Source organism: Lissotriton helveticus, chromosome 1_1, assembly GCF_964261635.1.
Source record: "Lissotriton helveticus chromosome 1_1, aLisHel1.1, whole genome shotgun sequence".
Classification (NCBI taxonomy): domain Eukaryota; kingdom Metazoa; phylum Chordata; class Amphibia; order Caudata; family Salamandridae; genus Lissotriton; species Lissotriton helveticus.
The window spans coordinates 621,231,842-621,245,588 of record NC_136057.1 but is presented as its reverse complement, the minus strand read 5'-3'; the positions used below and the strand labels follow the sequence as shown (position 1 = coordinate 621,245,588).

Here is a 13,747-nt window from a genome sequence, read left to right as displayed (position 1 = left end):
ACCAACTTACTAATAAGGCAATCTCCAAGGTCAAGCACACCTTTATTCCTTCTGGGACTTCTTTGAGCGGTGTTACATTTTCCTACAATTTTCAGTGGTTGATCTTCACTTGTGAAGTATTTTTGGTCTTCCTTCTGGGTTTCTCCCACCACCCCTGTGTTCCCAAGACCCAAGCATCGGTAGGCCGGGAACCGGTCAACCTCCATGATTTTTAAACTAATGTGGGGAACCTGATATCCACTGGAAAGAATGGACTAAATTATTCGAATCTTATTTAATTGCCATGGGGGGGGGGGGGGGGGGGGGAGGGGGGGGGGGAAAGATTCTCAGCAGTGCGCAAACAGCACATTCTCCTACATAATCTGGGGGGCTTAAGGTCGTAAAGTGTATGAGACCCTACCAGAACAGGAATTAGAAGAGGATAAGGAACTGGATGCATATGAAATTACTCTAGTAAAGTTAGGAAACCATTTTGGTGATAAAATAAATGTTTTCTAGAGCGCCACAAATTTTTCAACCATGCTCAAGGCAAGAACGAATCTGCTAAAAGTTACATAGCAGTGTTAAGAGTCCTCACCCAATGGTGTGACTTTGGGGAACTCAATGACTCGCTTATATGAGATCAGTTAGTCAGATGCACGAGTAACAGTAGGACACAAGAAAAGTTATTGGCCAAATATCCCACATTGGAAGAAGCTATTTCCATAGTCCAATCAATTGAACACACTGCTAAATGCATGAAAGAGATAAAAGTAACTGTGTCAAAGCACACAAACCTTTAATTTCTCTACACAATGCATTTGAGAAACCTTTAAACCAAACTTGATGTTTTTCACCCATCTCTCTTCTTTTCTTCTCCTACCCTTGTTGTTACCTCTATCCTGCAGCTTACTTCAAACTGGAAACCACGCACTAGGTCACGGGCCCTGCCGGGTCTGAATTATCACCGGTGGAGCGGTGAGCTGCCCATTGTTTTAGAATCCTTGTCCTCTCCCTCATCATCTCTAAGACTACTTCTCCCACAAACTGTGCCACCCCTTAATTTTCACCCTCTTTCTTTATTTCCATTGTTGTATTCAGACCTCCTATCTTTGTTGTGCCTTAATTACAGGTATGATTCTTCCTTCTCTTTTCCCTACACATTCACGTGAGACTTAGCCCATGTGTAATTAGGGCACTAAGAATGTGTGTGATCCGTCCGTCACTTTTCGTACACCTAGACCCACAAACAAAGCACTTAGACATTGCATGACCCTTTCACCTTCTCTTTACATCTCATACATATGTCACATCACACTAGTGAATTCCTAATTGGACTGAGCTTTCACTACCCTTTTCACCAACTGATTAAACCGTAATATATCGTACACTGCGAACGTCTCACTTTGAGAATTCCACGTTCTGGTTTTACACATGATTGGATGCATTGTTCATAGTATTCATGTAACATCATGTCAGATGTTCTATTGTTATCTCTTGTATCTTTCCCAGCCCTGAGGAGTCGCGGAAAAACTTTTCCAAACGCGATAAACCACGTGTTGGCTAGCTGGTTTTGAAATAATTAAAGGCCTAAACTGTAGTAACACTGTACAGGAAACCCCTGTGTTGTTTCTGTTAGCTTTGTTCTTCTGTATATGTGTGTCAACATAGACACAACTGTATCCATTTTTTTTGCTGTGTGCATAGGGTATTTCTGTAGTACCTGCTCTGAAAACTGGTCTTACTCAAGCCGACATCGGACAACGCTAGTTTCAAAGAAAGGGGGGGCGAATGTATCAAGTCATGTATTACCTTTACACGCTACAGATGGGTGGACATTAATGTCACAAGTAAATGGATCATTTATTCATCTCTTGGCAATGTAGCGCCGAGAGTTAGACACTTATGATGGACATCTGTACATGGCCTGCAGAACACAAGTTGAAAACCTTGTGGGAGTTTCATCCTTAGGAGTGTAATACAGTACGAACCATTTTATTTGGCAAAGCATCAGTTATTGCACTTTAAGATTTTCCTCAATTAAGATGACCGACAAATCCAATGATGGATTACAACCACTGCATGTTTCGAAACCTGTTTGTTATCCCAGGAAGCCCTTTGAACGAACAGCAATTCTCTTGGCGTCTTACCTTGGTGTATTTAAGCTTTTTTTCACACTGAGTTCTTTCGTTCTCCATTTCGGACACTCTTAACCTCAAGCCATTTGTTTCCTGTATTAAACCCTGTTTAAAAAGAGATGCAATGAGAAATTAGGAGGCAGCCATCGACTGGAACACAAGGACACCAGACACAACAGATTAAGTGGAAATTCCACAACAGAGCTGCTTCGAACGTGTGACATCACCTCACTCGGAATGCGTGCTCAACCACGCTCATGCCACAGGTGTGACGTGCGCTCACCCCAGCAAGAAGGAACATGCTTTTGGCATGGATGTGTCCCTGCTGACGCAGGCCCTTAACATTGCACAGAAAAATGACCGATTTAGGCCCACCTTACGAACGGCTCGGAACAATATACAGAGAGGGGATGGGGGAGGGGAAGGTATGGCTCCCGTTTATAATTATGTTCTTATTTTGTGGAGGTGTGATGGACAATATCTTGAAACAATCAGTATAAACTGAAAGATCGGCTTATTTCACATTGGACAGTCTATAGCCAGACCGGAGAGATGTCTGTGTTCTCACAGCAGCCTGTTCAGGCAAATATTCAAGAGCGATGTCTGAACAGTCAAGACTGGTGTTAAAATAGTCCCAAACTGGAGTACATTAGCTCAAACAAACAAATTACACTTTTGTGCTGGGATGATACTAGAGAAGTGGACATGTTTATAGATCTGAAGGAAAAATATGGTCAACAAGCTAGCCATGCAGACATTCAATTCCAGAACGGGCGCATTCCTCACCATTTGCAATTTTGAACAAGGGAGCATATTTCCACAACACAATTCGACTAACGATAACCAAGATCAGAGCAAATGGAAACGTCTGCTTTCACATGCAGAAGTCTTGTTGGTCTCGATAAAGCTACATAATCAGTAAAGGGGCATTGGGGAGAGATGCTTTGACTGAACGTGATTGGAGATGTGCTAGAATGTTCTAAAGTCAGTGATGCTGTAGTTACAGACCAATTGCACTTTGCACTGAAGATGCATTTTCAGGTTGTTTTTAATTTGGCATTGTCTGACTAATCTGATCGAAATTCAGCACACCCACTAACAAAACTAGCTAGAGCTCCGCATGCAAAGTTTCATGCAGTTCATGTAGGGGAAAAAAGGTACGAGGGTGGTAAATAAAGTTGCATTTCCCATTAGATCCAATAAGACATTTTGTTGTTCGTTAGAGCAAAAAGTTCACAATGGAGTTATAAAACACTTGACATAGTAAACAAACCTCACTCAGTAAGCGTGTGTTCTTTTATGTGGTTGCAATTTGTTCAGACAAATATGCTGTGACGGGTTTCGGGTATCACCCCCTCATCAGCCAGGCTAGTTTGAATCCAGTGGCACAGCGAGTGCAGGAACCAGATCTGGGCATACCCTTCCCACTTAGAATGACAAATGCCAAAAGAAAAGATGGACGGAATGCTGAATAAATCAAACATTCACCCCAGTCAAGAGATCTAGGTTAATCCATCTTTTCTTGCTCTTGATACCATTCCAGTTTGTACCCAGCCTTATGCAAATCAGTCTTGACCCTGCTACCCATGGGAACAGTCCAGGCTGAACTGCCAGGCCAGGTCCTCGCTGGACCGAAACAAGCATCCTTGGATCGGTTTCAAGCATTCATTCCATAACCTTTTGTATATTTTCATATGTCGCCCTAAGTGAGACGGGTATACCGGGGGAACCAACCTGTATCGGCTGATGTCCCATTACAAGGGCGAAACCGGTCCTGGCTTGCTCGTGTTCCGGCTCAAGGAGGGCCTGGCTTGGCAGCTGGGTCCTTGCCGGTTTCCATTGGAGCAGGGTCAAGACTGATTTGCATATGGCTGGGTCGAAATTGAGGTGGCATGGTATGCAAAATAACAATGGACTGGAATGCCGCCCGAGTAATTACCAGTGGCAAAGATTAATTCAAGCATTCTATCCATCACCTTTTGTATACTTTCATATGTCGCGCTAAATGGGACGAGCATGCCCAGATGTGGGTCTTGTGCACATTGCCACTGGAACGAAACTATATCCGGCTGATTAGCCCACAAGGGCGAAACCAGTACTGGATTGCTTGCGCTCTAGTTCAGGGAGGGATTGGCTTTGCAATTTTGGCTGAACTGTTCCCATTACAGAAGGATCAAGACTGATTTGCATGATAGGGTCCAACTGGTGTGCAAAATAACGATGGACTGGAATACAGCCCGAATAATCAGCAGTAGCTGAAATTAATTCAACCATTCCATCCATCACCTTTTGTATACTTTAATACTCCGAAGTGGGGGCCATTCTTAAAATGGCGAATACAGTTTTTGCTGTTTGAGAAAAATGTGACAAAACTTCTGACTGTGTTTTGCTGAACACAATACGACAACAAATTAAATTCAGAGGAAGCGATTATGAAGAATCAACACAAGGAAAAAAAAGGAGTCAGTGCAATGAATGGTAATTTGAGAAGTACTTTAGGTAAGGTAATTTGTTACACATAAATCTAAATGCTAGATTAAGAGTTAAGGATAGGTTCAGGGGCCTGGAGGGATTTCAGTTCGTTCAGGGCTATGTTGAGGTTTAACATTAAGGCAAATTAAAGAGTCGAAGGTTACATTCAGGATTACATTTGGAGTTACAATATGGTGTACAATAAGATAGAATTATTTAAGGGCTACATGAAAGATGGAGTTTAGATTACAGTGAGTCTGAGCAAATAAAAAAAAAAAACATTAGAGGAATACATTGTTATGTTATGTTATGTTAAGTGTACTTGTAAAGTGCACATCTTACCCGGGAAGGTGAGATTTGGGTTAAGGGGGAGGTTGCTTGTCGTCATGTCTGCCTCTTTTATGAAGAGCCAAGTTTACAGTCTAGGGCTGCGCTGGGGGCCGAATGTGAGGGGAATTACATTCCAGGCTTTAGAAGCCATGTACTAGAAGGCGTAGCCACCAGCTCTGGCTTTTCGATGCAGGGGACTGTGGCGAGCAAGTTTGCAGAGTGGAGGTGTCTGGGAGTTGGGTCAACTGATGCAGTTCTTCGGGAAGGTGAGGCCTAAATTGAGCAGTGCTTTGTACGTGTGAGCAATTGGAAGCGTGCACATTTGTGTTTAGGAAGCTACTAGATGTTTCATTGGTGGGGAAGATGTGGGTGCATGAGGGAGATAGAGTATGAGTCGAGCTGCTGCATTCTGAATGGATGGAACCGAATCAATAGTTTGTGGTCCACCATACCTCTCAGGTTCCTAGCCTGACTGAAAAAAGTTGGAGTAGGGCCATGGTCTGATGGCCACATGGATGAGGACAATAGAGTCTGGTCTTTATTAAAGAGTGTTACGGCAGTCTGGTTTGAGTTTGAGGCAGTTGGATTTCATCCAGAGGCCTACTTCTAACATGCACTCAATTAACTTTGCTCGGGTGTCTGTAGTGTCCTTGGAGAGGTTGATTTTCGTGTTGTCAGTGTAAAATATCACATTGACTTCGAAAGTTCACACAATGTTGGCGAGTGGCACTATGTAAATACTGAAGAGCATGAGGTTTAGTGATGATCGATAGGGGACTCAGCAGATCTGCTAGGTGGGTTTGGCAGTGAAGGGAAGTAGGCTGACTTTCAAGCACGTCCTGTGAGGAAAGAGTTGATTCTGTGAAGAGTTGTCCCACAAATTCCTGACTGTTGGATGAGGATTAGGTGGGAGACTGTATGGAATTAAGCCAAGAGGTTAAGAAGGATGAGGGCCGCAGTTTCACCTTGGGCCATGACAGTACAGATGTCATCAGCTGCGGCGATGAGGGCGATTTCGGTGCTGTGATTATGCCTGAAGCTTGACTGGAATGGGTCCAGGAGGTGGTTGTTGTCCAGGTGGTTAGCTAGTCTCCTGTTGATCAGGTAGGGAACCTGTGACCTGCCTGGAAAGAAGAGTCTTCAGGAGATTCCTTCAGAAGTGGTAAGATACTGGCATGTTTCCAGGGGTCGAGGAAGGTAGCCTTTAGTAAGGAAGCTGTTAAAGATTGGGGTGAGGGTGGGCAGATGGGCTTGAGTCCTCTTATGAAGGTGAAGTGCAGGAAAGGGTCTGATAGGTCTCCTGATTAGACTGACTGCATGACAGGCGGTTTTCTGAGAGGGTGATAGTGGGCCACCATGTCAGGGTCGTTCCTGGAAGGCTATTATCGTCTCAAAGGAAGACTGACTGGGTGGAAGGTTTTGGTCTCATCATGGAAGAAAAGTGTGAGCTGGGAGCAGAGTCCATGGGGGCAGGGGTGGTGGTGGTTGTGAATTCCTTTACATCGGAGAAGAGTTCTTTAGCACTGTTGGTGCGGTTATCTACCATTCTGTTAGGATTACACGTTTTGTGGTTTTCAATTGTTGGTGGAATTGTCTAAGGTATATTTGTAGGCTTGTTTGACACAGTCATTATCGGTGAGTCTCCATCAACACCCCTGCTGCATGAAGTAGCGCTAAGTGTGCCAAAGGTAATCATTGTACCAGCTTCCTTGAGCAATGGCCCTAGTAGTGGTCTTGGTTTTGAGAGGTGCCAAGGCATCAGCGCAGATAGTGATGCAGAGCATGAAATGTTCAATAGAGATGACAAAGTCATCTTGGTGTGGCGGGCAGTGGTTTTAACTAGCTAACTTCGGAGATGGTGTTCCAGTTGCACCAGGTTGTCTTTCGGGAGAGGAGGGGTGTCTTTGATGGTGGTGGGTGAAGCAAAGTGAAGTTAAAAGCATGTGAGCATTAGGTCTGCCTCCTAGGACAGAGTGGTGGGTTTGTCCACAGAGATGTTGTTGAAGTTGGTAAAGATGGGAGCTACTAGATGGCCTTCAAAGTGGGTGTGGTCTTTTGGCCATTGTGAGAGTCCAAATAGGTTAAGACTGCTCAAACCGTTAGTGGTGTTTGGGTCAGTAGAGTCTTCTAGGTGGAAATTGGGGTCGTCGATCACAATGAAGGAGCTGGAGTTGAGTATGAGGGAAGGCAATTTCTGCAATGGTGTGCTAGCACCAATCTGCTATCCCCTTAGGCCCTTTCACCTCAGATACAATGCGCCAGCTGAACGCCCATAGGCATAATGGCGACCCTCTTGTGTGGATGGTGCACAGGCCGGTGTCTTCAAAAAGCCCAATCAGTTAGGCAGGGTTAGGACTGCAGAGCTCTAGAAGCACAGATCAGTCTTGAAGCAATCTGGGAGGGTAGTTTGAAGATGAGCAGCTTAGTGGACTTCTGGCATCAATGGATCTCAGAGAGAGCCATGGGCACGGGTCGGTAGCGGTGAGGCCTTGTGACTCCACTGTTGGCAGGGCCGCTCTTGCAGGCTGCCTTGGTAGCCACCTGATTGCAAGTCAAATTACCTACGGTGGACTTGTTTGGGCCATAGCAAGAGTGCAAGTTGTGTTTGTATGATGTATATATAGAGTTTGCAAACTCAGTTTTTGGTTCTGGTGGTCTACAAAGCAGGACTCATCTCAGGGTTGTGGTGTTGGAGATGCTGAGTTTGAACACCAGGTATTGAACTTTTCCCCTGGTATTGGCTTGGGTGAGGGTGCAGCAGATATTTTCCTTGTGGATAGCTGTGGATCCTCCTCTGTTTTTGCTGGGACTGTCCTGTCTCATGATATTGTATTCTGGGGGAATGCCAGTCGTGATGTCTTTGAGGAAGAGAAGGTCCAGGTCCAGGGACAGTTCATGAAGTCGCCACCAGATTTCAACAGTGTGTTTTGCGAGAGAGCAGGTATTTAGTAGGGCACACGCCAGGGAGGCGCAATTGTGGTGTGCATTTGCGTTACCAGGTGAGGGAGTGAGAGTGTAGCGACAAGGGTGGAGAATGCAGGCAGAGGTTGCAGGAGAACTGACAGGCGGTGCAAAAGAAAACATCTTTGGCATTGGCGAGCAGATGAGTCCTGGATTCAGGGAGTGGAAGGGTGAGGTGAGGTAGAGTCTGGGACTAATTCTGGACTGGCATAGGATCTTTGGCGCTTCCTCGCTGTGGCCACCATTAAGGTTGTGTTGGTGGGAAAAGGACGACCTGGGAGCACGGGGCCGGGCGGGTCCAAAGCAAGCAGCGGGAAAAAATAGTGAGGCAGTGGGTGGGAAGAAGCAGGTGGGAGCAAGGTACAGAGACAGGGGGCAACAAGGTGGGAAAGCAGAAGGAGGAGGTAAAAGTGACAAACTCAAAGAATGTGGCAAAAATGGGGCAAGGAGGAGTAAGAGAATGCAGCAAATGTCACAAAGAAAAGAAAGAAAAAGGGCCGAAAAGAGGCAATAGGTGTGAAAGAGAGCGCACAAAAAAGGCATACTGAGGCTGGGTTTCAGGATGAGCAGTAGCAGAAATCAGAGTTCGGAAAGAGCAGCGGGCCATGGCATTCTGGTATGGTGATCAGGCAGAGCCAGGCAACACCTTCTCAACCATTGCAGCAGGTTTGTTGTACCAGGCAAAGTAATGCCGATTCAAAAATTAGTCAGAGGGGTTTCATTGAGAAGGATGCGCTCAAATGACTTCTAAAATTAAACAGACTCCTCCATTTAGGATACACTAAACGAAACGTATTTAAATGTTAACCCCATGAAGAAATACCGAATAGTGTGGGTAGTACTATGGAAAAAACGATAATTACAGATCGCTGTTCTAGCACTGGACAGTGAAATGTGGAATAAACTATTAGGGGCATCCACCCAATAGTATTTTGTGAGTGATATCTAGTAGGTTGCTGCTGAAATATCAATTTTAATAGTGTTATGTGCATTTGTTTATAATGTCCAAAGGACATGGTCACAAAACCAAGCAAAAGTGATCTGCCTTAATGCATTCCTATTTGATCTGGACTGTATCAAATTCTGTAACCGGCCAACTGACAACAAAGGAGACATTCTGGACCTCATTATTTCAAAAGGTAATACCATCACATTGGATGACATTACCCTGTGTGATTGGTCCGACCATTACAGCATCTTCTTCTTTATCAATAGGAAGGTGATACAAAAAAGGGTCCAACCTAAGTAAAATTAAACAGTGGAAAAGAGACCTCTATTATTCCTCTAGGAATATTAACACAGATTGTCTAAAAATGCCTTGTCTTCCCAAACTGACATGACTGATGTACATGATCTCACTGACTTCTATAACTCCACTATCTCTGGTATCATGGATTCAATAGCTACTCTACAGCAAAAAAATGCCTCCTCCAAAATCTCCAAACCCTGGTTCAACGACAACCTTAACTCTGAACGCTGCAACAGAGGGGCTGCTGAACGTCTATGGAGATCCAAACCTTCGGTTTATCATTTAACATTTCTGAGATCGGTTAGGAGCTCTTACGATAAAAAAATCAAGATGACTAAGGCCGATTACTTCAGAGCCCAACATACTCAAGCCTCAAATCGCCCCAAAAAACATTTTGAAATTGTCAAAGAGCAATCAGCAAGAGCACCCAATCACTTCGATTCAACAGACAATTCACCTTCAGGCAACGATCTGGCTATCTTCTTTATGGAAAAAACTAAACTCATCAGTCTTGATTTTGAATCTAAGAGCCCTACTGACTTCATTTGAGTGTGCGGCTGATCTTGCCCTCTCGGAGAGTCTAAAGCTACCTAGTATTAGCACTAAGAACATGGCCACCTGGAGCTCCTTTTCTCCGCTCAGTGAAAACGACATCTACAAAACTCTTCAGAACATTAACCCTTCTAATCACTTCAGCGACCCATTGCCTCCGTCTGTCTTCAAAGAAATCAAGGCTGTCCTTACCCCCATCAGGACAAAGACTGTCATAGCCTCCTTATCCCAAGGCAATATTCATGAATGTCTAAAAGCAGCTCAGGTTTCATCCATTCTCAAAAAACCTGATGCGGACAGATCGGACCTCATCAACTTTCGTCCCATCTCCAACATCCCTACTCTGGCTAAGCTCCTTGAAAAATGCATCCAATCGCAACTCTGCTCACACATTGAGACTTTCAATCTCTTGGATCAACATCAATCTGGGTTTAGGAGCGGTCATAGTACCGAATCCGCGCTCCTTCTCATCATGGATGACATCCTAAAAATGATAGACCATAACGAATCCTGCAAACTAATCCTCCTTGATCTTTCCTCTGCATTCGACACGGTTAATCACGATATCCTCTTAGGCATTTTGGAACACAGGATGGGCCTTTCCGGTCGGGTACTGCAATGGTCCGCGTCCTTCCTTCACAATGGATCCCAAAGAGTTAAGGTGAACCATACACTATCCCAACCATCTACAATCCCCAGGAGGGTCCCGCAAGGGTTCGCACTCTCTCCCATACTCTTTAATATTTTCCTGGAACCACTAGCGAACGATCTTAATTCTATGAACATTCTTTTTCATATATAGGCAGATGACACGCAACTTTACCTGAAAGTCAATTCTTCTAAAGTACGAGTTACTTACCTTTGGTAATGATGTATCTGGTAGAGATGATTCTAGCTGCAGATTCCTTCACGTAGAATTATCCCCAGCAGTCAGACTGGATCCGGAAACTTTTTCTCGCCAAAGCAACCCTGCGCACCGGGGGACCGGGCGTTATCACGCGACTCCGCCCAGGCGTCGTTCGCGTACGTGACATCCGCGAGGTGACATAAGACCCGCCCCGGCGCGCCTACGTCAGTTTTCTTCGGAGAAGTTTTCCGCACCAAAACGCGGAACCACCAGAAAAAAAACTGTGGGAGCATGGGAACAGTGTGCGAAGAGCAGAAAAAATTGGAAAGAAGAGGTGACTAACCACACCATAAGAGTAGTGACACCGCAGAACCTAAAGACAGAGAAAAGAAGAAAGAGCAAACAGAGCCCTGCGCCCCCACCCTCCCAGGATAAAACAGCCTCCCATCCCTGTGCCCCAGAGACATGGAAAATGCGTAGAAGTCATGGCACACATAGGAAACTACCACCCCCAAACTGAGCAAGGAAGGGAACCAGCTCCAAGACAGACAGGGACAACAACCTCCAAGCCACCTCAATGTAGAGGGCAACACCTCCCAAGGGGCAAGGGCAAAACATGGTGAGGGAACCCATATCAGAGGAAGCAATGGAAGGAAGGGAGGGGAGGGAAGGACAAGGATAGTAGCAATCCACCCCAACCCGAGAGAGAGCAGCAGGGCACCCAGGCACCGGAACCCCATCCTCCAAAAAACCAAGGAGGAATCAACTGCCCCCAGACGGAACCACCCGCCGAGAACAAGGAAGGCACTCACCGGAGACACAGCCCCCTCCGCTGGGAGGCAAGCACCGAAGACCAACCCAAGGGTCCTCACAGAACAGGGGAGGAAGGGCGGGCCGTGAAGGAATCTGCAGCTAGAATCGGCTCTACCAGATACATCGTTACTTAAGGTAAGTAACTCATACATTTGATAGAGACTACAAGCCGCAGATTCCTTCACGTAGAATAGATACCCTAGCAATACCCCCAGGGAAGGAGGGTCTGCGAAAGGACCCCACCAGCCAAGACAGACCAGGGGACACACAGCGGACCAGAGCTGTGTACAGGGAGAAACTTGCCCCTGCCAGGCAATGGAAACCTCCCACAAGCAGAACTCCATCAACCCAAGGGAGAAAGGAGGGAGAGAAGAAGAAGGAGGAGAAGGAGAAGAGGGCCACCAACTCATAACAGAGGGACCAAGGGCAAGGCCGGGAGGGGAGAAGCGCCCCACTCCTTCACCAGGCAACTAGCCGCCGCTCAAAAGCCAAGACAGGAAGAGCGGAAGAAGAAGAAGCCTAGAAGACCCAAGGAAGTGAGGGAAAGAAGGTGAACCCACTCCAGACGGAGAGCAACCTGTCAGCTAGGACAGCACCGGCAGACAAGCCGTCAGAAGCAAGAGGAGCAGCAAGAATCCCCTGGAGGAGCGTAGGCAGCGCCTGGCAAAGGAGAACACATGAGCACCCCAGCTCTCAGGACAGGAGTCGGGGGAGGAGGAAGAGCCCAGGCACACCACTACGAGCGGCCGCTCAGACGACCTCAGGCAGTCAGGCAACCACACAGCGCCATGGAGAACAGACACATGAAGGCAACCAGGACCCCAAGCAGGGCGTAAGCCATATAACAGCTACCATTACTCCACAAGGGTAAGGCAAGTCCCAAACTATAGGAATCCTCTTTGGAAGTACTTCCGCAGCAGAGGAAAAAAAAGTACATCGGGGAACAAAACACCCCCACGAAGGGCTTGACAAGCAGCCCAATCAAGCAGAAGGCTAAATCTGAGGCCAATTCTGCGCAATAACACACATAACAAAGGGCCGTCCAGCGGCCAACAATGCCAAAGTCCCGAGAGGACACGATGGCTAGAATAATGCACTCCACAACCAGAACAATCAGCCTAAGAATGCCCGGAAGCAGCCCAACTCACGAATTACAGAGGAGGAGATGGAGGACGATTAGGCGGAAGAAAAGGGGGAGGGCGGAGCTCCGCCAAGAGCCTTTGGATTGCGGAGTCAGCCGGGGCATGGAATAACACGATACCATCAAACGGCAGGTCAATGAGTCCCTCCCGAATATCCGAAGGGAATACTCCGTCCCGAAGCCAAGTATGGTGACGGAGAGCGACCGAGGAAGCCATGGCCCGGCCCAGCTCCTCTGAGATGTCCAGAGCAGAGCGGAGGATAAATGCCGCAAGCTCCCGACCATCCGACGCATGATTCCGCAAGTCCACCTGACCAGGCTCCTGGGACGTTGCAGATCCCAGAGACTCCGCTGAGTCCCACAGACAGGAGGAGGCCCTAGCCAGAACACACAAGGTGTTAAGGGCCAGCAGGGCAGCGCTAGTCGAGGCAAAAATGTTGCGCCCCCAAGAGTCCAGCGAGCGGGCCTCCCGGGACGGTGGAGTCAACAGTGGCGGCAGGGAGGGGAAAGCGTTTCACAAAAGGGGGCTGGCAGCCGAGGGGTGAAGGGACAGACACTCTGGGTCATGCAGCGCCGGGAGGTGTCGGTACAGAAGACGCTGAGGCACCGGGTCCCCGAGGCAGGCCGCCTCCATGCCCCAGTCAAGGAAGAAAGGAGGGAACCCTCAAAGGGGAGGAAGATTTCCTGGTGGAGGACCACCAAAAGGTGGTCCGGCGGAATGTGAGCCACCGGGTCACCCATGCGCAGGACGCCCACAGCCGTGGACACCACGTGAGCGAAGGCCGTACCTGCCTCCGTAGGGCCCTGCAGCAGAGAAAGCAGCTCCTCCGTGGGAGACGGCTGAAAACTAAGGCAGCCGTCCCTTAGGCCAAGCGGGACAGGCAGGGGCCAGATCTGGAAGCCAGGCGGAGCCGAAGCCGAAGAATGAGGGACCTGCGGCTCTTCCAACGAACACCTCTGCCTCAGGAAGGGCGGAGAACCGCCCTTCGACGCCGGTAAAAAAGGCCCCACATGTCAGCCAGTCTCCGGAGAGGACGACACCAAAATACAGCCTGCCTCCGGGTAAGACGGAGCATCCGAAGACAAATCCGCTGTATGATCCTGGCGCGGATCCATGGAGTCCGCGGCCTGAGGCAGGACGCCGAAACCATCCGGCGTCACTGGACAAGATTCCACCAAGTCATCCCGCACCGGAGACCGGAGTGGAGCTAGAGTCAAGCTGGCCCCGGAACGGCGCCGGAACGACCCCGACCCCCTCCAAGGTA

At 47.6% G+C, this 13,747-nt stretch overlaps 1 protein-coding gene across 18 annotated transcripts in view; it reads right to left on the bottom strand.

Moving 5' to 3' along the window:
* The window catches only part of PPFIBP1 (PPFIB scaffold protein 1), a 978,725-nt gene that overhangs the window by 668,844 nt on the left and 296,134 nt on the right, over window positions 1-13,747 (bottom strand). For all 18 annotated transcript variants that reach the window (XM_078674144.1, XM_078674143.1, XM_078674142.1 and 15 more), the window contains one exon: window positions 2,130-2,222. In XM_078674144.1, coding sequence (XP_078530270.1) covers window positions 2,130-2,222 — 93 coding nt within the window. The remainder of the gene's footprint in view (window positions 1-2,129; window positions 2,223-13,747) is intronic.